The following is a 22,947-nucleotide window of genomic DNA, read 5'->3' on the forward strand; positions in this document are numbered from 1 at the left end:
CCATCCATCCATCCATCCATCTATCCATCTATCCATCCATCCATCCATCCATCCATCCATCCATCCATCCATCCATCCATCCATCCATCCTGTAGGTGCTAAGTGCCTGGGGTATGCCCAGCACAGGCCAAGGCCCTGTGGGGGACACAGTGATGATACTCCATGGTTATAGAACGATGACAATAACAGTGGGGAGAAGTCAGCGGTATGAGACAGGTGCCCTGAGGCAGCAGCATAGCCAGTAGCTAAACTCAGAACAGAGAGCTTTCAACAGTGGGCCAGGGCAGACTGGGAGGCTTCCTGGAGGAGGGGGCTTTGAGCTGGGCTTTTAAGTAGGAGTAGCATGGGGGTTGGTACAGGGCAGGGACACACAGTTAATTAATTGAAGGCAGGAGGGTGCTTGGCATGGAGGTGGGTGATGGTTAAGAGGTGGTCAAGGCTGGCTGGAGCCTGGAGGGTACACCTGTGCCTTTCCTGCTCTGTCTGGATCCCCAGGCCAGAGCCCTTCCCACTGTAGGAGAAGGTGTGAGCCTGGGGGAGAGGCCTCACCCTCCCTCTGCCCGCTGCCCTCTGCCCCCTCCCCAGGTGCGGCTGACCCTCCTGCAGCTGAAAGGCCTAGAGGACAGCTATGAAGGCAGTGTGACCTTTCCAACTGGGAAGTTCACCATCAAACCCTTGGGGTTCCTGTAAGTGCCACCCCCAGAGTGGACAGGGTAGGGGAAAGGACCACACACCTCGTAGGCAGACAGACCTGAGTTCCAGCTGAGACCATTCTGAGTGGCTCTGCCACTTTGGGGCTACATGGTCTCAGAATGGTCACCAGCCACTCAGAGCCTCAGCTTTCTCCTCCGTGAAATGGGTCTGTGACAGCACTCAGGGCAGGCGTAACCGTCTGGCGCCCTGGCCCTCCTCAGCCTGTTGCAGATCTCTGGGGACCTGGAAGACCTGGAGCTGGCCCTGAACAAGACCAAGACCAGGCATACCCTGGGTGCTGGCTCCTGCTCCGCCCTCATCAAGCTGCTGCCCGGCCACGGTGACCTCCTGGTCGCCCACAACACCTGGAACTCCTACCAGAACATGCTGCGTGTCATCAAGAAGTACTCATTCCAGTTCCGGCAAGGCCCCCAAGGTGGGTGGGTGTGGGTGTGTCTGTGCATGAGCGTGGGCGTGGGCGCACAGGGCAGGGTGCTAGGAGATGTGGCCTTGGCCCCATGCACACCACAGTGACTGAAGGCTATTTTAACAGCTCGTCTGATTTTTAACATGTTCATTTCCTTTTAGTTTTTTTTTTTACAAGGTATATCAGTTGACTAACGCCATATAACAAATCACCCCCACATTTAAAACAACAAAACCTTAAAACACAACACAACCATTTGTTTTTGTTCACATGTCTAGGGGTCACCTGGGTGGTTTTGTTGTCCTGGGCGAGGCCTGGCTGATCTTGGCTGGATCACTGATGCTTCTGTGGTCAGCTGGGGTGAGCTGGCTGACCTAGCATGGTCTCATTCCCATGCCTGGGATTTGGACAGCTGGGCTTCAGGGTCTTTCGTCCTCCAGTGGGCTAGAGCAGGCTTGTTCGTGTGACATCTGGGCAGGGAAATGCGGAAGGTATCATGAGGGCTAGTTTAAACTGGCACAACATTCTGATGCCCAGAACAAGTCAGGTGACCAGCTCAAATTTGAGAGAAGGGGAAATAGACCCAGTCAATGAGGCGAAGAACTGCAGAGGCACTTTGCAGTGGTGTGGATGCAAGCACATACAGAATGACAGCCATTTTTGCAAATAGTCCGCTACATGAGTAATGCAGGCATGCACTCTTTCTGTCAAATGTAAAATCTTTGTAGGTAAGGCCCAGATACCCCATATCGCCTCCCCCCAATTCCTACCCCCGGTGTCAACCCCAGAAGTAGCCGTTGCCAAATATTTGCAGGACCTCCTTTTTGGCCAAACTTAAAAACTTAATGTCGCCAGGAGATGACGAGAGGGTGGGGAAATGAATACTTTCACTGAATGCTAATGGGAGCAGAAGTTGGCACAACCACTTAGAATAGGGACCCAGCCCGCACCTAATAAACTTCGAAATCTGTCACTCTTAGGACCCAGTAATTCTCTGGCTCAGATCTGTCTCTACAGAAACGTTTCAGTTTCTGCACAGGGAGTGTGACCAAGGATGTCGCCTGCAATACTGGTTTGGAGACAACCTAATGGCCATTAATTTAAATCTAAGTAAACTTCTGAATTGACGTTAATATGGAAAAGTGTACGCAGATTAGGTCTGTCTGATTTTGAATGTTATGTAAGTGGAAACGTGCCGAATGTGCCCGTGTGTGTCTTCTGTAAGTTATCCATGCTGTTGTCCATACGTAGATTTATCATCCTCAATGCTGTATATCTATTAACACTTCAATATCTTTTTGAAAACCTGCAGAAGTCATACATAAATGTTATAGAAAATTGGAAAATAACAGCAAAACATATGCACACAATGAAAATCACTCGAACACCCCACAGCCCGCAAGAGATCATTTCTCTGAATGTTTGGTTATGTTTTGTTTCCTAGACTTTTAAAAAATGTTTCTCAATTTTTCATTTGTTCTCATTTATTTTTAGTACACTAGTAATACATGAATACATACTCATTGCCACAAATTCTAGCAACAGGTGAAGAAATACATCTCCCTTGACACCCTTCTAAATTCCAGACTTCTCCTCGGAGGAAACCACTGCCATTTTGATCTGGCTCCATCTAGAATTTTTTGGATGCATTTACATGTGTATAGAAAGACCTTTTTAAAATGAACAGACCTTCGAGCCCGATCCCGTCTGATTTCGGAAACTAAGCAGGTTCGAGCCTGGTTAGTACTTCGATAGGAGACCACCTAGGAAAACCAGGTGCTGCAGGAGTAAAAAATAAAAAAATTTAAAAAATAAGGGACTGTAAGCTGACAAGTTCCTTGCAATCCGTGAGGTCAACCAAGGGTTGCCTCGCCTAAAAAAATTAAATTAAACCAAATTAAATTATTGACAGACCTTATCTTTTAGAAAAGCTTTAGGTGTACAGGTGAATTGAGTAGTTGGTACGGAGTTCCCATGTACCCCCCTCTCGCTTTCCCGTTACTCACATCTTGCACTAGTGTGATACCTTTGTCACAATTGGTGAACCAACATCGAGGCGTTAGATATCAGCCGAGAAGTCCAGAGTTTACATTCACGTTCACTCTTCGTGTAGTAGAGTTTTATGGATTTTGACAAACGCACAATGACATATATTCACCATTGCAGTATTATACAGATAGCTTCACGGCCCTAAAACATTTGTTTTCTGGGTTTTTGAAAAACATAGATCATACCACCTGGGTTGTTTGCAACTTGCTCCTTTTGCTCAACAAGCCGGCTTTGGAGAGTTCTCGATATTGCCATGTTCTGTCCACTTTTTAACAGCTGGATATGAAAATTTAACTCATTCCCAGTCGAGGATTTGGGCCATTTCCAGCAAGCAACAGGGCCCTCAGAGATGCTTCCTAGTAGAAATGCCGGGTTAAAAGATGGGTGTAATTAAGATTTTAGTCTCTAGATAGGTGTAGCCAAATTGCCTCTAAAATTGATTGAGCCAATTTACACTCCTGCTACCAGTACGCAAGGGTGTCAGCTGTCGCCACAAATTTGCCAGCACTGGATGTTGTTGTTCATTTCAATTTTTGCCATTCTGACAGGTGAGAAATGACATCCTAGACTGTTTATTAGCTTTATTGATGGATAGCTTACGTACACGTTTTAGCGTGTATAATTTGATGGGTTTGGACAAACATATGTGCAGTCATGAAACTCAGTAAAGGTAGAGAACATCGCCATCACCCCAGAAAGCTCCCTCTGCCCTTTGCTTTCATCTCCACAAACCCCCTCGTCCCCCAGGCAACCACTCTTCGATTTCCTTCCCATTAGGTTAGTTTTGCCTGTTTTAGAACTTCATATAAACCTGCATTCATTTAAAATTTTTTCTGGTTGTAGTCTTATTTTTATTTACTTACTTTATTGAGATGAAATTCACATGACATATAATTAACCCTTTTCAAGTGAAAGATTCAGTGACGTTTAGTACATCCACAATGTTGTACAACCTCCACTTTTATCGTTTTCCAGAGCGTGGTCATCACCCCAAAAAGAAACCTGTCCCCATTAAGTAATCAGTCCCCATTCCCCCTCGCCCAGCCCCTAGCAATTTGCATATTCTGGGCATGTCGTGTAAATGGAATCACACGGTAGTTTTATTATGCGTGGCTCCTTTTACTGAGCATCGTATTTTCAAGGCTTATCCATGCTATGTCAGTGCTTTATTCCTTTTTATGGCTGAGTAATATTCCATTGTATGGATAGACCACAGTTCGTTTATCGGTCCATCTATTGATGGGGGTGTGGGTTGTTTCCACCTTTTGGCCCTCTGCTAATTTTTAATAATTAAAACAAATTACGTAGGCAATCCATGTTCACAGTAGAATGTTACCAATGTAATGGAGCCCAAAGAAGGAATAGAAATCAGTCGTAATTCACTCTGCCTTCAGCCCCCCAAAAGCTGCCATCGATGTTATTTGCCTTTCCGGCTTCGGCTGTTTCGTTGTGACTTTGTGCTTTTTGTTTCTAATTATTTGTTGGTTAGAAGTAGCTTCAGTTGTCCTCACCTCTACCCCAGAACCTCTTGTACCTGATAAGTGCTTCTCTGGTTATACGATACTTTTCTTTATTTTTTATGGCCCATCTACTGCATGCCCACTGTTGTGCTAGAAGCTCTTTACCTCTGCGGTCTTGTAAATTAAATCCTTATGATTGCCCCGTGTGGAGACGAGGGGTTATCATACCCATTTTGCAGATAAGGAAACTGAGGCTCAGAAAGGCTAAGTGAGTTGCTATAGGCCAAACAATAAGGTGCTGGGCCGGAATTCTGCCTAGGTCTCTTCTTCCCAAAGCTTGCGCTCACGTATGACCCCGCATTCCCACTTCTGGGTGTTTATCTAAAAGAAATGAAATCAGTATTTTGAGTTGATATTTGCATTTCCATGTTCGTTGCAGCGTTATTCACAATAGCTGAGATGTGGAAGCAGCCTAAGTGTCCCTCAGTGGGTGAATGGATAAAGAAAATGTCATATGCACACACAATGGAATATTATTCAGCCTTAAAAAAGGAAGGAAATTTGCAACAACATGAGTGGACCTTGAGGACATTACGCTAAGTGAAATAAGCCAGACATAGAAAGACAAATACTGTGTGATCGCACTTTATATGTGGAATCTAAAAAAGTCAGACTCATAGAAGCAGAGAGGAGAATGATGGTTGTCAGGTGAGGGGTAGGGGAAATGGTGGGGGGTATTATTCAAAGGGTGCAAGCTTCCAGTTAGAAGACAAGTAAGTTCTAGAGATCTAATGTATAGCAGGGCAACTATAATGAACAATACTGTGTTGTATACTTGTAATCTGCTAAGAGAATAGATCTTAAGCGTTCTCATCACACACAGAAAGGAAACTGTATGAGGTGACAGATGTGTTAATTAGCTTGATTGTGGTCATCATTTCACAATGTATATATGTATCAAATCATCACATCGAATACCTTAAATACAGACTTTTTTTTATAGACCGTTTTTATTTGTCAATTATACCTCAGTAAAGCTGGTGGAAAACTCTCCCTACCCCCAAATAAAGCTCACACTCTTAGACTTCTAGGTATCACCCTCTGAGTTATCGTTTTTACAATAGGTCTTTGCAATTTAAAAGAAAAGGGAAAGCCGAAAAGGCACTACAAAAATAGATACGTGTTTTGCTATTCACTTTCACACACACACACACACACACGCACACACGCACATCGAATACGTAGTAGGCTACATGGAAAAGCAGGCATGGGGGCATCCTCTGCGGCCTGCTGCTCCCCAGGCTCCCAAGGCTCGTTGGGTGGGGGTGCCCGGGCCCCACATGGGCTTGCGTGACCAGCACCCCCCTAACCCAGCACGCCCTCCCCACAGAGGACTCTCCCCTGGCTCCTGGCAACAAGTTGGTCTTCTCGTCCTATCCCGGCACCATCTTCTCCTGTGACGACTTCTACGTCCTGGGCACTGGGCTGGTGAGTCCCCCTCCGTGTCACCTCTCTTTCTCCCGGGGCTGCTTCTCCCCGGGTGGGCAGTTGGGCACGGCTCCCATCGCCATCCCAGGGACAAGGCCCATTCTCCCGTGCTGGTGCTTGGACGCCGGTGGGGTTTGTGTGTGTGTGTTGGGGGGGGGGCATAAAATGCAGATTCCCAGGCCTCCAAAACCTGCAGCCAGCCTGGGGCTCTGCACTGCGACGCAGCTCCTCAGAAGTCCCTGGTCTCGGGGCCCTTATGTAATATCCTTGACCTCAATGGCCTCCTTCTGTTCTTACGTATTTAGGATAAACTGTCCCTCTCCCGCACGACCTTGCTCTAAAATACTGCCCTCTCTCTTGCTTTCCACAAAACCCCTCTAATCTAGCCAGGTCTTCTGAATAAATGTTGTTTATGATGTTTTTATCGGTTTTCCTGGCCGGGGTCCAAACTCGTTTAGAAATCTGTCCCTGGCACCCGTCGTGGAGCCAGTGAGGCCTGTGATCGCCAGGGCAACGCTGCAAAGAAGGAAAAACATGGCTTTAAAAAAGATACTTGGGCAGAAACCGCGAATTCCCTGGGGAGAGGGGGAGGGGAGTGAGGAAGGGCTCTTTTCTATTAGTTTTTAGAGGGGAGTGTGGGGTTTGGTCTCCTTAAGTTGAAAGAGGCATGAGAAGACCAGGCAGTGGCCAACGGGACCCCCGTGCTGCACTCTGGAGTGGGGACAGCGGATTGAAGCCATGGAGAGGACAGTGAAATTTACAGGTGGACAGTTTACCTTCTATCCGGGTCCTGAACTGGTTTTGTTTCCCAGACCCCCGTGGCCATCTGGGGAGCTGTGAGCCTCTTCCCAGAATGTTTTTAAGTGCGTAAAGCAAAATATGTGGGATTAGAAAGGAAACCAATTATACCGAAATGTGTTTATCAAAATACTGTACAAGTCGACTTGAAATACATGTGCTGCTTTATTAGCACATTACATTACAAGCTCTGGTGGCAGGTGTGCCACCTCCCATCATTTAGAAGTAACGAGGAACACAAACGATGCTTTGCGATATATGCAACCCTGTCGTCTGTGGGGAAAACATCTGTGATTTCTGTCAGCGGCGGTCTCAGGTACCGCCAGTACCTCTGTGGCATGTCACCTGCGTTAACAGCGGAAGGAGAGGCTGGACTTCAGTTGGATGTCAGTGGAACTAAAGATAGAATGTTTTCCCCATCCAAGCCCGTGCGGACTCCCTGAGTTAAAAACTCCCCTGCCATAGAGAGAGGAAGCTGCTCCCGGGGGCTTTGGAGGCCGGACTAGTCTGACTCCTGGCCACGGTTTCGGATGCTGAGAGCAGCCGGTCGAGTGACAAGGAAAGGACAGCGGGAGGGAGTGGAAGGAGCTGTTCCTGCCTGGGCTTGGCCACTCGGAGGCTCGCTTGATAGATTCCTCTTGGGAACATCACGTTTGTGGCTAGCGCTGTCTTTTAGCTGTTTTCCAGCGTTGTATGAGAAAGGGAGAAGCATGCTAATATCCTGCCATAGGAGAACGAGCACTGATTTAAGAGCTGGAAGTTTGGGGATCGAATCTTGGCCCATCCACTTACCGGCCATGACCTTTGGAAAGTCTCTTAGCTTCTTCGGGCCTCAGTTTACCTCTCAGTATGAAGGGGCATTAATAGTCATGCTATGTTTTTCCCGGGAGGACCACAAGTTTATTGAGATTATAATAGTCTGCCAGGCTAACAGCCTCAAGCCACCCAGTTTCCCCTGCGAAACCACGAGGAAGGGGTAGAAACGGGCTGCCGCCTCTGGGGAGAGTTGACCGACCTGGTGGGAGGCGCGGGTCCCTAGGAGCAGCGCCCTGGGCTCTTCAGTGGCTCTTCCCCCTGGCAAAGCTGGACGCATGATCATGAATCCCCCTCGATGCTCATGCAAGAGACTGGCGAGGACCATGCACTTGAACTAGAACGTGAAGTTTCAAAACTTAAATAGTCACTGTATGAACCGCGGCTGGAGCAGCACTCTGCCAGTGGTGGCAGCAGGCCCGGCCATACGTCAGGTGGCCCTTCAACGCAGCGCCCCCCGCAGGTGACACTGGAGACCACCATAGGCAACAGGAACCGGGACCTGTGGAAGTACGTGAAGCCCGAGGGCTGTGTGATGGAGTGGCTGCGCAACACCCTGGCCAACCGCCTGGCCGTGGACGGGGCCACCTGGGCGGATGTCTTCAAGACGTTCAACAGTGGCACGTGAGTGGGCTCCTGGCACTGTGGCCTCCCCACCCAAGAAATGGACCAACCTTCCCCTAATCCTCAGACCCAAGGGGACCTAATGTGGCACCAGGGCCACACACCCCACACCCTCGGCAGAGCCCTTTCACAGATTTTCAGTAGAGTCGGAAGGAGTCCTAGAGTCCCCTCTCTTGTTTTGTACATGGGGAAACTGAGGCTCAGGGAGGGAAAGCATTTGCCCCTCCCTTACCCGCTCCTCCACCCAGGGAAAGGTCCCCAGAGGAAGGACAGAAAGAGAATTTGGAACTTGAGCTCTGGGGACAGTGAGGAGGTTCCATCCGAGGAGGTGGACATGGGCGGATGAGGACCCCGTGAATCAGAGACACCAAACCTGGATAGTACAGGGTCCTCGACTGCCAGGCAGAGGTGACCTTTGTCCCAGTAAGCAGCAGGGGGCCAGAGTCCTCTGGAGCACGCCAACCACACGATGGGAGAAGAGCTTGAGGACAGCTGGTCAAGCTGCAGTACCAGAGTGACAGTCAGATGGCCAGACAGCCCCAGGCCACCGTGCCCCGTGATTCCTGGCTGTGTGGAGCGCTGGGGGCAGGGGGCTGCTGGGGCTGTGGCCCCGGGGTCTGTTCAGTCCTCCCTCCCCGGGCTCGGCAGGTATAACAACCAGTGGATGATTGTGGACTACAAGGCGTTCGTCCCCGGTGGGCCCAGCCCTGGGAGCGGGGTGCTCACCATCCTGGAGCAGATCCCGTGAGTACCCTGGAAGGTGGGGCAGGGCGCCCCGGGCAGAGGGGACTGCCCAGGTAAAGGTGTGCGGCAGGTGTGCTGACATGTGCGCAGGCCGGGAAGATCTAAGGGAGGCGAGGTTGGGAGAGAAGGCCGCCCCGACTGGGCTGAGCTCCAGGCCGTCGTCTGCCTCCAGGCAGTGGGAGCCAGCGGAGGTCCTTGAGCAGGGCAGGGCCCACACGGGCCCCGGTTCTCACTGCTCCCGCCGCATCTCTCCTGGTCCCAGGGGCATGGTGGTGGTGGCCGACAAGACTTCAGAGCTCTACCAGAAGACCTACTGGGCCAGCTACAACATACCGTATGTGTCCCCCCCGCCCCGTCCCGTATCTGCTCCACGCCTGGCTCAGCTCTCCCTTGGCAGGTTTGGGGTACAGTCGTGGGGCTTAGATCAGCATCCGTGTGACCACCCAGTCTGTACCCACAGCAGTGTGATGGGGGTGGCCCGTCTCAGGTACTGACCCCTGCGTGGCTCCCCAGCGGGCTCCGCTTTAGCTGGCCTGCACCCCGTCACCTGACGCGGACTGTGCTTTCCGTGGGTTCTGGCATTTGATCCTACAACCACCGCACGTGCTCGCCACAGCGCCCGTTCCCACGCCACAGACGATGAACCAAGGCCCTGGGAGAGTGCCTAACTTGCCCGGGGTCCCATAGCTGGTCAGTGATGAGGGCAGCATGTGAAGCCATGTCTCTTGGACCCCCGGAGCCCAAGCTTGGCTACCCCCCCAAGCCACGCCCCAGCGCAAACAAAAGGCGTTTTTATCGCCCTCCCGACTGTCAGGGCTTCAGCGCGCCCCTGGCCACGGCCAGGTGAGGTCAGTGACGGTCGTGAGTGACCGTCCTCCTCCCCGGCAGGTCCTTTGAGAGTGTGTTCAATGCCAGTGGGATGCAGGACCTGGTGGCCCAGTATGGGGACTGGTTCTCCTACGACGGGAGCCCCCGGGCCCAGATCTTCCAGCGGAACCAGTCGCTGGTGCGGGACGTGGGCTCCATGATGCAGCTCATGAGGTGCGTGGGGGACGGTGAGCCCGGATTCACAGGCGGCGCCCTCTGTGCTTCGCTGTGACGCAGTCACCCTCACAGGAAGCCCGGGGGCCGGCAGGGGAGGGTGACAGTGTGTCACAGCTGGCGCAGCAGTGCCGTGACCTCGCTCAGCGCGAGTCCTTTGCCACCTGCATGGTACACGTGAGGATGCTGAGCCGCTGCTGAGTGACCGACCACCCTGTGCTGGGCACTGTGCTTGGTATTGGAGACGAAGGCACAAAGCCTGTCCCCCACTGTCCTCAGGGGGCACCCTGTCCTGTGGAGATGTAGGAATCCATCAGGCACTCACGCTGATGCGGATGTGTAACCAGGACTGTATGCGTCCCCAGAAGTGCTTTAAGCGGACAAGATGGGTCTCTAGCCTGACTTGGGACGGGGGCCCCAAAGGAGGGATGCCCGGGTGGAGGTCCGAATGACGAGGATGGGATGACAGAGGTGAGGGGGCGAGGGACCCCAGCAGTGGGAGGGGTCCGGGCACACGAGAGCAGGTGGCCGTCTCCTTCTTGGCCTCCGCTTCCCAGCACGACTGGTGGCCCCTCTCTTCCCGCACCTAGGTACAATGACTTCCTGCACGACCCGCTGTCACTGTGCAAAAGCTGCAGCCCGCAGCCCAACGGGGAGAACGCCATCTCGGCCCGCTCCGACCTCAACCCAGCCAACGGCTCCTACCCCTTCCAGGCCCTGAGCCAGCGTTCCCATGGGGGCATCGATGTGAAGGTGCTGCCCTACCCCAGGGCCTGCGGGTGGGCGTGGTCAGCGTCCTCGCCAGGGAGAGGATGGGGTGAAGGCCACAGTCAGTGCAGATGGCAGGGCAAGGTCTGAACGGAGCTGTGGCTGAGTCCAAGTTAGGGCGGGCGCCAGAGCCCGCTGGGTGGGGTCAGCTTGGAGCCCAGCCCGGGTGGCCACTCAGCAGCCTGCTCTGCCCCGGCCCCCAGGTGACTAGCGCGGCGCTGGCCAAGGCCTTGCGCTTTCTGGCAGCCAGTGGCCCCACGTGGGACCAGCTGCCGCCTTTCCAGTGGAGCACCTCGCCCTTCAGCGGCCTGCTGCACATGGGCCAGCCCGACCTCTGGAAGTTCTCGCCCATCGAGGTCTGGTGGGACTGAGGCACCGTCTCTGCCCTGCTGCCTTCTGCGCCTGCTGACACAGCAGGGCCACCCTGCCGGCTGCCGCAGTGACCTCCTGCCCACTCCCTCCGTGGCCTTTGCCCCTGCTGTGCCGAAAGCCAGGACCTGGGTCTGCCAGGTTCACGCTCGTCTTGGTGTCTCCTCCTGGGTGGGGCAGGGGACCTGATGGGGCCCAGAACTGACCCTCTCCCCCGAAGTGGGTGAGTGCCCCCTCTGCGACTGTCATCTCTTGTCCGTGTTTCTCTCCCCGTTCTCCCTGCTGCTCTCTCTCCCACCCTGGGCCCCGTCCCGAGGGATCAGGTTCCAGAGCCCGCAGTGGGGCAGGAGGGGCCTGTCTGGTTCCTCCCTCCTGGCATCATTCCTGCCAGTGGCTCTGGAGCTTGTGGAGTTTCAGCCCCCCGAGATCTGGGCGTTACCTGCTGTTGGAGTCGTTCCTCCCAGACACCAGCCCCAGCCCCTCTGCTGCCTTGGGGAGCAGCTCCCCATTTCCCGTTCTGGGCAGCTTCCTCAAGGACAGAAACTCAAACAAAAACCAAAGTTTCTGATGACTTGTGGCTGGAGGGGCCTGCGTGTCCTCCCTCCAGGGGCACGCAGGAAGGGGTGGCAGCCCACATGCTCCAGCCTCGCTCCCACCACGGAACCTGGCCTCGCCCCGGGCCTCGGGGCAGCGCCCACAGCTTCCCCGCCACAGGAGCCAGATTGCAGGCTGTGTCGCCATTAAATGAGAGAGGCTGTGGCCCCTGTGCTGTGCTTTCTGGGGCCGTGGGTGAGGCCGGGACCACGCCTTTTCTCCTCTCAAGTTTCAGGCCTGCACCCGCCTCCCATGCATCTTCCTGTCCATCCTTCTGTCTGTCCATCCATTTATTTGCCAACCTACCCACCCATCATCCGTCTGTACATGCATCCATCCATCTGATCCTGCCCATACATTTACCCATTTGAACATCCATGTTTTCCAATCATCCAACCATCCATCCACCCATCTATCGACCCATTCATCCATTCATCTGTCCATCTTTTTATGTGTTCATCATCCATCCATCTATCCATCCATCCGTCTGTCCATATGTTTATTGAGCACCTACTTTGTTCTGGGTCCTATTTCAGGACCCTGTTAACCACCAAGACCTTGCCAAGTCCTACTGCGGGGTACAGATAAACACAAAACAGAGCGCCTCCCCATCTGTTTATTCTCAGAAACCTACATTGGAGACAGGACTCGCCCAGTGCTACGTGCCTGGGGAGAGGAAAGCACATCCTTGGATTCGGAGACCTGGGTTCGAATCCTGTCTCCACCTCTTACTAGCTATGGGACTTATCCTCTCTGGGTCTCGGGTACCTCATCTCTAAAACGAGGAGATGTGGTCAGCACTTACCTGGGGCAGGATTCGCTGCAGTGGTGGCTGCGACGCAGCTCACACGGGGCCTCACACACTCAACATTCATTAACAAGTATTACTGAATATGTAGTACATGCCAGGCACTGTTCTAAAGTCCCGTGGATACCTTGTAACGAAAGATACCAAAAAATCTGCTCTTGTAAAGTTTACATTGGGGAGATAGTCAACAAAATAAATAAAATAGGTGCGTAAGCTGTTGATAAATGCTCTGGAGGGAATAAAGCAAGGGTGGGAGGCTCAGCAAGGGGCAACCTTAGTCTGTTCCCTAGAATAATTCTGGCCCCGTCTGCTTTCTGGAAGGTGGGACAGTCAGGTAGCCAAGGTGATTCTGAACAGAGTATGGCGGGGTGGGGTGTGGTGGGTATCATGCACATGGCCCCCCATTGGGGCTTCAGCTGACCCAGCAAAGGCAGGACCCACTTTGGCAGAGACTGTCAGAAAGGCAGCTTCTCTCGGCACCTGTGCACTGGGAGTTTCCCACAATCCTCAGCTTCAAAATGGCAGCTGCAGGCTTATCTGTGGCTCCTGCCCTTCCCTGAAGGATAGGTGTCTGCCCAGCTGGCCAGTCCTCAGCCCACAGTGCCTCGGCTCCTGTAGTGGGCAGAGGTATCTGCCTGGCCTCTTGGGGGTTTTCATGCCTGACGCAGGCAGGACAGTGGAAGCTGGAAGCAGCTGTGCTCTGAAGAGGTTTTCCTGAACTGGGTACCATTTCGGTCCCGCTCTATCCCCAGGAACAATTCTGGATCCACAGTGGTGATTTCCCACCCCTGTCAGCCCTTCCTTGGTGTCCCGTCCCCTGGGTGTTGAAAGTACATGTGGAAAGTACTAGGTAGGCCTGTGGCTGGTGTGGGCTTGAGGTGGGTTTTTCAATCTCCCCCTTAAATCTCACCGCCCTTGCTCTTTTGGGGTGGTGGTGGAGGTCTCTGCAAGCCTCTGCCCATCTGCGTGATGTCTTGAGAAGTTAGAGTGGCCTCGAGCTTTACTTTGAACTTGGGGATTCAACAAAGTGCCCTGGGGGCTGCTCTAGGTGGTGCAGGGGTGTTCCCGAGTGGTGATGGGGTCCCCTCCAGGGCTGCGAGACAGCCCAGCAGTGCCTCTTTCCTGTGCTGGCTTCAGCACGCACTCTTCGTGGGAGCAAAGGGTTTCACGTATTAGAGGGTTTGCGTGACACTGACTTCAAGTGCACTCCTTCCCCGTCCCTGAGATGATTGTCCAGGGTCAGTTTACATACCCCCAGGAGTGAGGGGCTCACTGCCCTGCTCTTCGGGGTTCTGCGCTTACATCTTTCTGTTACTGGGAAGGACTTCCCATCAGAATGAGGTTGGCCTCGTCTGCCTCCCAGCTGGTCCGGGCCCAGGCCTCTTGTTCAGCGCCACCTCCCTCACCAGCTTCCTGCCCCTGGCAGGCAGATCCTGCTGGGTGGAGGTCTTGAGTTCCAGGTGGGGGCCCAGGGTTCCTGGGGGTCGCGTGTGGGGGATAGGAGTGCTCACTGTTGAGTGCCGAGGCCAAGAGCAGGTGTGATGGGGTGGAAGGTGGGGGAAGAAGACGGTGATGATGGAAAAACTCGAAGGATCTTTCATAAATACATATTTTTCACTGAAAAAGTTTTCACATTAGAAAAACGAGTGAGGGCAGGGTTGGGCTTCTGGAAGGAAGGACGAGCTGGTTCCCTGACCCTGGACCGAGGCCCTGTCGGCCTTCCCAGGGAGAAAGCCTGGGGCGGGGACACATGGCTCAGAGGTAGTGCATCCTGCTGTGGTCCCAATCTCTCCCACCCACCCTGCTCTGGGGACCTGGTGCATTACATGTAGGTGGTTGTCACCCTAGCAGGGGTGGCTGAGGATGGTGACAGCGGTCACACAGCAGAGGTTCAGTTCACAGCCTCATAGGCTGCTGACCTGCCTCCATCCGTGATCATCGGCTCCTCCGCATGGTGGGCTCATGGGGACATGAAGGTGCTGGCCCGGCCGCAGACTCGCAGACACAAGAGTAATATGTACAACGAGGCGCTGGATAAAACTCCAGGCCCTCCAGGCGTCTCCCAGGTAGGGAAGGGGACGCAAGGCGGGAAGGGCCTCACTTGGGCAGCCCGTTCTTCATGCCCAGCTGTTTCTTGAGGGCCTGCAGCTGGGCCAGGCTGATGTTGCTGCCCCCGCAGACGATGACCACGAGGGAGGACAGCGGGGCATGGAGCTTCCCCTCTCCTTGCAGCTTCTGAACCACGTGGCTGTAGACTGCTGCCAGGGCTGCCCCACAGGCGGGCTCCACGAGGATCTTCTCGTCATCTGCCAGGGAGAGGGTGCGGTGAGGGCGCGGCCTGAGTTCCGCAGGGTGCAAGGGAACTGTTGGGCTGTTGGTAAAGCTTAGGGGTAATGAGCCAATCCGCTCTCAGTCAGCCCTGGCCACCGACTCAGGTCCTGGACCAAACCTTCCATCATTACCATGGCTTGACCTTCCAAGCCCTGAGCCGGGGCTAGGCTTCATTATGAGTGCTAACTCTGATAAAATGATTGTGATTGTCTGAGCACTGTCTTGAGAAGGATTCTGAGGCATCTTCTGAGTAAGTGCGCCATAGTTGATTAGCCAAACCAGCTGCCGGTACAAGAGAATTAGGTAGCATGATAAATTCCTACTGTGTGCGCATGCGTGTGCGCCAACCCTATCCTAGGCTGAACCCAGAAAGAGTCCAACCTAGTTTACAGACCCACTTCTGAATCCACCATGGACATCTATCCTTTCCTTTTTTACCCTGGTTGCCAGGAAGCTCAGAATCAACATTTTAAATACTTAGTCCGTGTTCCCTCCTGTCATGGTTATCAGGCTTACTTCTTCATTTGTGCCATCGACCTTTCTATTTTTACCACCGCATCGTATTAGTTCACTCATGGGAAGTTTTAGGAAGGGATGGGAGACGGAACTGCGAGGAAGATTTGCAGTGATGGACTCCCTTGGCATACCAAAGAGCAGCCGCTTAGTTCCTGAAGCAGCAGATTGAGTCTTGAAAGGACCTGGCACATACCCACAAACTTTTCGATGGCGGCCACAGCCTCCTGGTCCGAGATAACTTCCGAGAAAATGGGGTGCTCCTGATACAGCTTCAGGGCCTGAGCCCCCACGGTCTTCACACACAGGGCCTTGGCAACACTGGGGGGTGCCATGGCCATGGGAACAGGGGAACAGGGAGAGAGGGAGAGAGGGAGAGAGGGAAGCGGGGATCAGAATGGGGAGGGAGAGAGAAAAAGATGGTGTGAGAGGGGGCAGGGACCGGGGTCCGTGGGCATGGAAAGTCCCGGGGGCTCCCAAACAGTGGGGTCTTCTGATAAGGCACAGATTGCTTGAGTGGGAGTGAGCAGCAGCATTTTCTGTTCAGCATGACTAAGGAACAGATGCCTGAAAGGCCCCCTTGCGGTTCCCTGACAGGACTCCGGCTCTCCCTTCAGGTTGTCACCTAACCTGCCTAACCCTCCCTCACTAAGCTTAGCACCGCTGGGCCTGCCCAAGCCCCACCCTGTCCTTCGGGGCTCAGGATGAAGGCCGCCCCCTCCGAGGGATCCTCCAGGGGGAGCACTCAGTCCCCTGGCCCCATGTGGAATCCTCGGCTTCCCATAACACACAGTGACCACTTCCTGAGAACACATTGGGCGCCGAGCACTTCACAAGCTTTATTAATTCTCGCAAACATTTTTATTGTTAGCTGGCTCGATTTCATAGAAGGGAAAACTGAGGCAGAGAGTATGCAGTCACTTGCTCAAGGTTACACTTCTAGGGAGCGGTTGTGCTGTGGCTGTGAGCAGGATCCATTTAACTCCAGGGCCTGTACTCATAACCACCGTTCCCTTTCTCCCCAGCCTCACCGAGTGATCACTGATTCTATTCCCAGCTCGTCTCCCGACTCGCCCATGAGCATCTCTGTGCCTGGACCACCTTAGTCCTTAGCTTACCATGTGGCCCATAGTAGATGCTCAACGATTATTTCTTCAACCTCAATACTGTGAGATCAGAGGTCAACACGGTAGCACCGGGGGGCTGGACTCAGGAATCCAGAAGTTCTTACCTGGACTCAGTCTTCTCTACCTGTGGCAGAGACTTGTCTACCCAATATTTATTCTAGCTGCACACATGGATACCTGGGAGGAAAACATTTCCCAGCCTCCCTTGCAGCAGGTGTGGCCACGTGACTAAGTTCTGGCCAATGAGAGGTAAGTGAAATATTGCAATCTGTCTTTAAAGGGAGAGCGCATAGCTTCTGCCCTGCTTCCTCCTTCCTGCCAGATGGAATGTGGGTGTGATAGCTGGCACTTAAGCAGCTATTTTGGCCCATAAGGTTACATGATAAGTATAGTGGAGAATAAACTCAAGGAACCTGGGCCCCTGGCTACCTCTAGACTTTTTTTTTTTTTTTAATAAAAGAGGAAATAAAATTCAATTTTGTTTAAGTTGCTGTTATTTTGGGCTCCTGTATAAAGCGCCAAACCTAACCTCAGTTAAATGCCACGTGTCAAGGGTTTGGGGCTGGGGTATGGACTCCTTGGGAGCAGGAGCTGTGTTTATTCACCTCCTTCTCCCCGGGATCAGACAGCATCTTGCACATATCAGGGGCTCAGTAAATGGCTGGGAAATTAATGAGGCGTGCAAAAACCCTGCCACAGCGGAACTTAATAAACGATTAATGTAGACTTTTTGTATGAGGAAGTGTGACATGCGTGGTATATAGTCACGGACTTGGGCTCAGCCCCAGCCGTATCATTCACTGACTGTGTGACTCTGGAAAAATGACCAAAGCCTCAGTTTCCTCACCTGTAAAATGGGACTGAAGGCAGCCCAGATGCACAGAGTGGTTTGTGAAGACCAGGTACAATCCGTCCCACAGGTGCCTGGATGGGCCCTGGAGTGTAGACTTGTGCTCGTTACCGCCCATCTAAATGGTCGTTACTGGTGTTATTACCGACCGGCCACAGGCTGCCCTTTGGGCTCCTCTTGGTCTTGGTGACTTTCACTCTGTGTGCTGCCTTCTGGCTCCAGCTGGATCTGGACCCCCGAGAAAGATCTGCAGGCCGGGGGAGGAAGGCCGCCATTCCTGAAGGAGCCATTGCTGAGCCAGGGCCTTCATCTCCATCCGGCAGTGTGAGGGCTGGTGCCAGACCCAGATGAGTAGGATGTCACACCGTGAGTGTGTGTGTGTGTAAGTGTGTGAGTGTGCACGCATGTTCCAGGAGAGACGAGCGCACCGGCGGCTGTGGCAGCATGGAAGCTGTGGGCTCCGATGGTCTCCATGGCGATGACAGGCACATCCCCCCAGCCCACCTCCTGCAGACCCTGGACCACTCCGCACAACAGGCCCCCGCCACCCACCGACAGCGCGATGGCCCCCGGCTTTGCGCTCAGCGTCTCCTTCAGCTCCTTCACGATGGAAGTGTGGCCTTCCCTGGAGGGTGGGGGAGGGTGGCAGGTCAGGGCCGGGCTTCCTAGAGACACCAGGCGGGGTCTGGAGATGCCTGGAGATGCCACTTGTGCCCTTCACTTGTCCACATCCCAAGCACTGATGGGCTTTGGGGCTAGTCCCCTTCCCCCAGCTCCACCCTGATTTCCAGCTGCTAACATCTGCATCTCTACCTGAGGGCTTCCTCTGGCCATGGGAGCTGTTTATGAATGTGGCAACTGGCAGTGCCAACAGATGACCGCCCCAAGAACATCCTTCACCCAATAACTGTGCAAATTAAAAACTAAGGGAGCTGGTGTATGAACTGGTATCTCTGGCTCCTGTTCCATGCTGGCTCCCAGGGACTCCCCCGCCTCCCAAGGGATGAAGCTCCAGCTGCCCACAGCAGTCACCTGGCTCTTAGAGCCCCGGTTAGTGGCTCCCTTCCTTCCTTGCCTCACTTCCCCACTCCTCTGATGAATCACCTCCCGAGTAAACTGCTTTCCCTGAAATCTTTGTCTTGGGATCTGCTTCTGGGAAGACACACTGCAAACAGCTGTGTATCTGAGCTCGCGTGTTTGCTCATGGCCATGAAACACAAGCCTTAGTGCACATATGTGCGTGCACCTGCTGGCATGCCCGTGTGCATGCTTCTACGTGATGCTGTGCACACACAGGTACCACCGCTGCGCATAATGGTGTGATGATGTGCCTTGCAGCGAGTGCACACCCAGTGTTGTAGGGAGTGGATGCCACCCACACCAGGTGACCCTGGGCTCCACGTACCAGATGAGGGGGTCATCAAAGGGATGGATGAAGACCCAACCTGGATTGTTCTTCACCAGGGCCTTGGCCAGCTCAAAGGCCTCATCCAACATCTGGAGGATGAAAGGGAGGGGGCGAGAGAGGGTGAGGGGCTGGGAGACCCTCTTCCACCACCAGGGCCCCTCCGTGACCCCTGCCCTGAGTCGGCACTCACCTCACCCACCACCTGGACCATGGCGCCCTCATTCTTGAGCCTCTCGATGGTGAGAGCAGGTGTGGTGCTAGGCACGACGATGGTGGCAGGGATGCCCAGTGTCCTGGCGGCATAGGCGGCCGCCATGCCCGCATTGCCCGCTGCCGGGGTGGGGAGTGGACAGTGTGTCAGTGTGGGAGAACCTGAGAGCCTGACCTTGGGGGCCTGAACCCCCCTCCCCAGGTGGCCTCTGGCTTCCCCCTGGGCTGGGGAAACCGGGGCCCAGAGGGGTGCAGCGTTTGGCGCAGGAACATACAGCAGAGGACAGGAATTGGCGTGCCGGCCACTTACCTGAGGAACAGACGAAATGTTCACAGCCTTGCTCAGCCCACTGGGGAGACAAGGGAGTGGGGGGTCAGGCCCACCTCCCAGCCGGCCCCAGGGCTCCACCTTACTACCCTGGACTCTCCTTACTGCCCTAACCTCTCAGACACCTTCTTTCCCCAGAGAGACTGGCTCAGGGGAGAGAGGAGAGGCTGGCAACTGCAAGCTCTGGGACCAGCCCCTGAGGGGGACCCATGTGACGAGCACCCCTTATCCAGAGGGAGCACCGATGGTGGGCGCTCAGGCATTGTGAGGAGTCAGCGGGGCCCAGCCTGGAACTCCCTGGATTTCACATGGTACTGGTCCTGCTCTGTGGAGCAAGGGGACGGGCCACCCTCTCCCAGAGCTGTCCTGTACCATCTGGCAGAGGTGTCCGATGCCCCGGATCTTGAAGGAGCCTGAGGGCTGGGCATTATCCATCTTGAGATAGACGCTGGTGCCGGCCACTTTGGACAGGGACATGCTGCCGCGGATGGGGGTCTTCACATGCAGAGGCTCTCTGGAAGTCATTGCCGGGAGAGAGGAAGGGCAGAGCGATGGAGCCGAGAGTGGCTGGACCAAGAGAGTGACGGTCCAGATGGATGGACGGGTGAGACAGTCCGTGGACAGATGGAGGGTGGTAGATGGACAAGTAGATTATCTTCTGAATTGTCCCAGGAGCTACCCAGCCCGGGGCTTTATTCCCTGGGTGCCTCTGGGCAGCCAATCGGATTGCAGGACTGGCCACACCTCCACCAGGGCCCGCCCCCTCCGCTCCGCTCGTCCCCGCCCGCCCCGCCGGGCGTGTCCTAAAGCCTGGGGCTGCCAGGACGGGTAGGGGAGGGGTAGGGGAGACTGCACTTCGGTTTCTGGCAGCTTCCTCTAGTCTCTCCCAGAATTCTCTCTCCTCCCTTCCCACCATCGGCTTCTTCATTTTCAAAAGAGGACAACAGAGGCTTCAGGAGGACCGCATGAGATAATGCACTTGAAGTCACTAGCATGTGGTTGGCACATAGTAGGCACCGAAGAAGTAAAGCACTGCGGAAGTGGGCGCTATCATTATTCCCATCTTACAGAAGGGGAAGCTGAGGCACAGATAGTAAGAGGGGCGAGCTGGCCTTTGAACCCAGCAGTCTGACTCTCAAACCTGCAATCTGAATGCAGTTCTTTATTGCCTTCCCCGTCATCCTTTTATGACTTTTTTTGTTCTAAAGGGGCAGATGGCATTATGGGTACGACCCAGACTGACCAGGGTTCAAATCCTGGATCTGCCGATTATGAGCCGTGTGGTCCTGGGCAGTCACTTTGCCTCCTGGAGCCTCTCTTTTCTCACCTGCAGAATGGGAGTGATGATGGTATCTCTCTCCTAGGACTAGAAGACAGGATAATGGATGTATGTAAAGGCCCAGAGCTGAGTGCTGAGTGTTAGCAGCCATTGTGGTCATCAGCATCATCACAGAACTGTAGGGTCTTACACCTGAACTCACTCCCCACCCCATGGCCTCCTATCTGTCCCTGGCTGTGTGCAGGGGTCTGTCTGTCCATAAGGTGGTGAGCACATAAACACACACACACACACACACACACACACACACACACACACGCACACACACACAGCCCCGGCCAGCTCTCTCCCTGGCCCTTGAGGATGGCCAGATCAGAGTGTCCTTGGCTGTGAGGGGCGGTGATTCTGACAGTTGTTTTCACAGCTTGGGGAGGAACGCACAGCTCTCACCTCTGTTTGCTGTTCCTGCTGCTGGGGCCAGCCCTGAAGTCTCCCGATTAGCTAAGGTCTCCTGCTCCTGAGTCCATCTGACCCGGGCTGAAATGGACTCCCAGCTGTGTGACCTTGGGTGGTCAACTAACTCCCTTTAGCCTCTGTTTCCTGCCCCAAGAAATGGGGACAATACCTACTGGGTATTGCAAGACTTAGACATAATAGCAGCCCTGCGTGAGCAGCCTGAGGGCACTGGCCCGGTCCCTGCCTGATCCCCTGCTCTCTCCTCCGCCCACTGAACATCCCACCATGCACAGGACGGTCCCCCCACGATGAAGAATTATCTGGCCCCAAATGTCAGCCGTGCCAAGGTCAACCAGGATGTGGGCAAAATGAGCTCAAACTAAAAAGCTGTTGCTTTATATCCAAAGGCTATTCAATCAGCCCCCAGAGAAGAGATTTTTTTTTTTTTTCTTGGTGAAATTAATACGAGCAAATCAGGCCTCCCTCCTGTTGGATCTAATGAATTTAACCTCTGTGGCCCTCGCTCGTGGGACTGGGCAGCCAGCCTTCTCTGTTTTCCTTCGCCTGGCTTCAACCCATCATTCCGTTGGGTTGAGACCTGGTGGAACCCTCCTTGGGCCATCTGATGGCTTTGCACCATCCACAAATGTGACAAACAGCTTCTTGGTGGGCCCTTATGGCTAAAGCTGGCCGCAGCCAAGGTCAGCACCCCAGGCCACACTGGGCCTCCCCCAGGGCATTATTATTACCCATCGATCAACACGAGATGAGTAGAGTTGGCGAGGTCCAAACAGCCTATGGGGGATTTTGTCCAGAGTTCATTGAAAAAACCAAGATATTTGCAGCAGGGCTAAATCTCAGCCCGCAGACTCAGCTTGCAACAAATGAAGACTTCACTCTTCCCTAACTTGGCTTGATTTTTACTTCAAGCAGATAATTAATTGGAGGTAATGAGGGTTTTCCTCTTCTCCCCAGGGGTGGCAGGGACATTCTGGGGCCTCGGCAGGGTGGGGGTTCTGTCTGGTCCTCAGTCGGGTGCTCCCCACACACTTGCAACTTTCCTTGTTCTCACATGGGTCCTCGTTCTATAGTCTGAGGCCTGTGGCGACCATTCCAGAGCTTTGGCCACGGCCATAAATTCTTTTCCTTGTTTGTAGAAAGTCCCCCAGACTCTCAGCAAGCAGTGCAGTGCTGGAGTGAACTCCTACCATCTGTTAAATTTTCAGGAAGTTTGGGAGTCAGTTGTTACAACTGTTGGTGGTTGAAACTGTCCCCTGTGGGCGTGCTGACACCATGAAAATCAGCGAATGCTACAATCAGGTCCCTCCCTTCCTTCCTTCCTTCCTTCCTTCCTTCCTTCCTTCCTTCCTTCCTTCCTTCCTTCCTTCCTTCCTTCCTTCCTCCTCCCTCTCTTCCTTCCTTTTCTATCTCTGTTTCTCTTTCTGTCTTTGTCTCTGTCTCTCCGTCTGTCTCTGTCTTTCTGTCTCTCTATCTCTCGGTCTGTCTCTCTCCTCTTCTGGGGAGAGAAGCGAAGGAGAGGGAGTGATAAATTCATATTTTCAGAATATTACTCCTCCAGCACACGTGCCCCATCTCTGCAGTCCCCCTGATTATGCAAGCAAATAACTTTGGAGAAGGGAAAAAAATTGTTATTACCGGTGACCCTGGGGTGGTCCCACTCATTGTCCCTTCTTGACTGACTCGTTGCAGCCAATTTCTCTTCTAGCTTTTTTCTCTGTCATCTGCCAGCTTCTCCATATCTATACCTA

At 53.7% G+C, this 22,947-nt stretch overlaps 2 protein-coding genes across 2 annotated transcripts in view; one reads left to right on the top strand and one right to left on the bottom strand.

Moving 5' to 3' along the window:
- PLBD2 (phospholipase B domain containing 2) overlaps window positions 1-12,895 on the top strand; it is a 23,561-nt gene extending 10,666 nt beyond the window's left edge. Inside the window, exons 4-12 of the mRNA XM_006908578.3 lie at window positions 586-686; window positions 915-1,129; window positions 6,020-6,117; window positions 8,192-8,352; window positions 9,001-9,096; window positions 9,359-9,430; window positions 9,985-10,137; window positions 10,728-10,890; window positions 11,109-12,895. Coding sequence (XP_006908640.1) covers window positions 586-686; window positions 915-1,129; window positions 6,020-6,117; window positions 8,192-8,352; window positions 9,001-9,096; window positions 9,359-9,430; window positions 9,985-10,137; window positions 10,728-10,890; window positions 11,109-11,276 — 1,227 coding nt within the window. The 3' untranslated portion in view covers window positions 11,277-12,895. The remainder of the gene's footprint in view (window positions 1-585; window positions 687-914; window positions 1,130-6,019; window positions 6,118-8,191; window positions 8,353-9,000; window positions 9,097-9,358; window positions 9,431-9,984; window positions 10,138-10,727; window positions 10,891-11,108) is intronic.
- Window positions 12,896-14,773: 1,878 nt separating this feature from the next.
- Window positions 14,774-19,968, bottom strand: SDS (serine dehydratase). Its single transcript, XM_006908579.1, has 7 exons — window positions 19,816-19,968; window positions 19,426-19,465; window positions 19,096-19,235; window positions 18,903-18,994; window positions 17,898-18,122; window positions 15,717-15,841; window positions 14,774-14,982 (listed from the first exon to the last, which is right to left on the bottom strand). The coding sequence occupies exons 1-7, from the start codon at window positions 19,966-19,968 to the stop codon at window positions 14,774-14,776; spliced, it is 984 nt and encodes a 327-aa protein (XP_006908641.1).
- Window positions 19,969-22,947: the final 2,979 nt, after the last annotated feature.

Source organism: Pteropus alecto, unplaced genomic scaffold (genome assembly GCF_000325575.1).
Source record: "Pteropus alecto unplaced genomic scaffold, ASM32557v1 scaffold113, whole genome shotgun sequence".
Classification (NCBI taxonomy): Eukaryota; Metazoa; Chordata; class Mammalia; order Chiroptera; family Pteropodidae; genus Pteropus; species Pteropus alecto.

Coding starts and splice junctions, on each gene's coding strand:
- SDS (XM_006908579.1), bottom strand. CDS start 19,968: ATGACTTCCAGAGAGCCTCTGCATGTGAAGACCCCCATCCGCGGCAGC. Junction 18,995..19,095: donor TGGTCCAGGTGGTGGGTGAG/GTGAGTGCCGAC, acceptor TTCATCCTCCAG/ATGTTGGATGAGGCCTTTGA. Junction 15,842..17,897: donor GTCTCTCCTGGAACATGCGT/GCACACTCACAC, acceptor GGCACCCCCCAG/TGTTGCCAAGGCCCTGTGTG.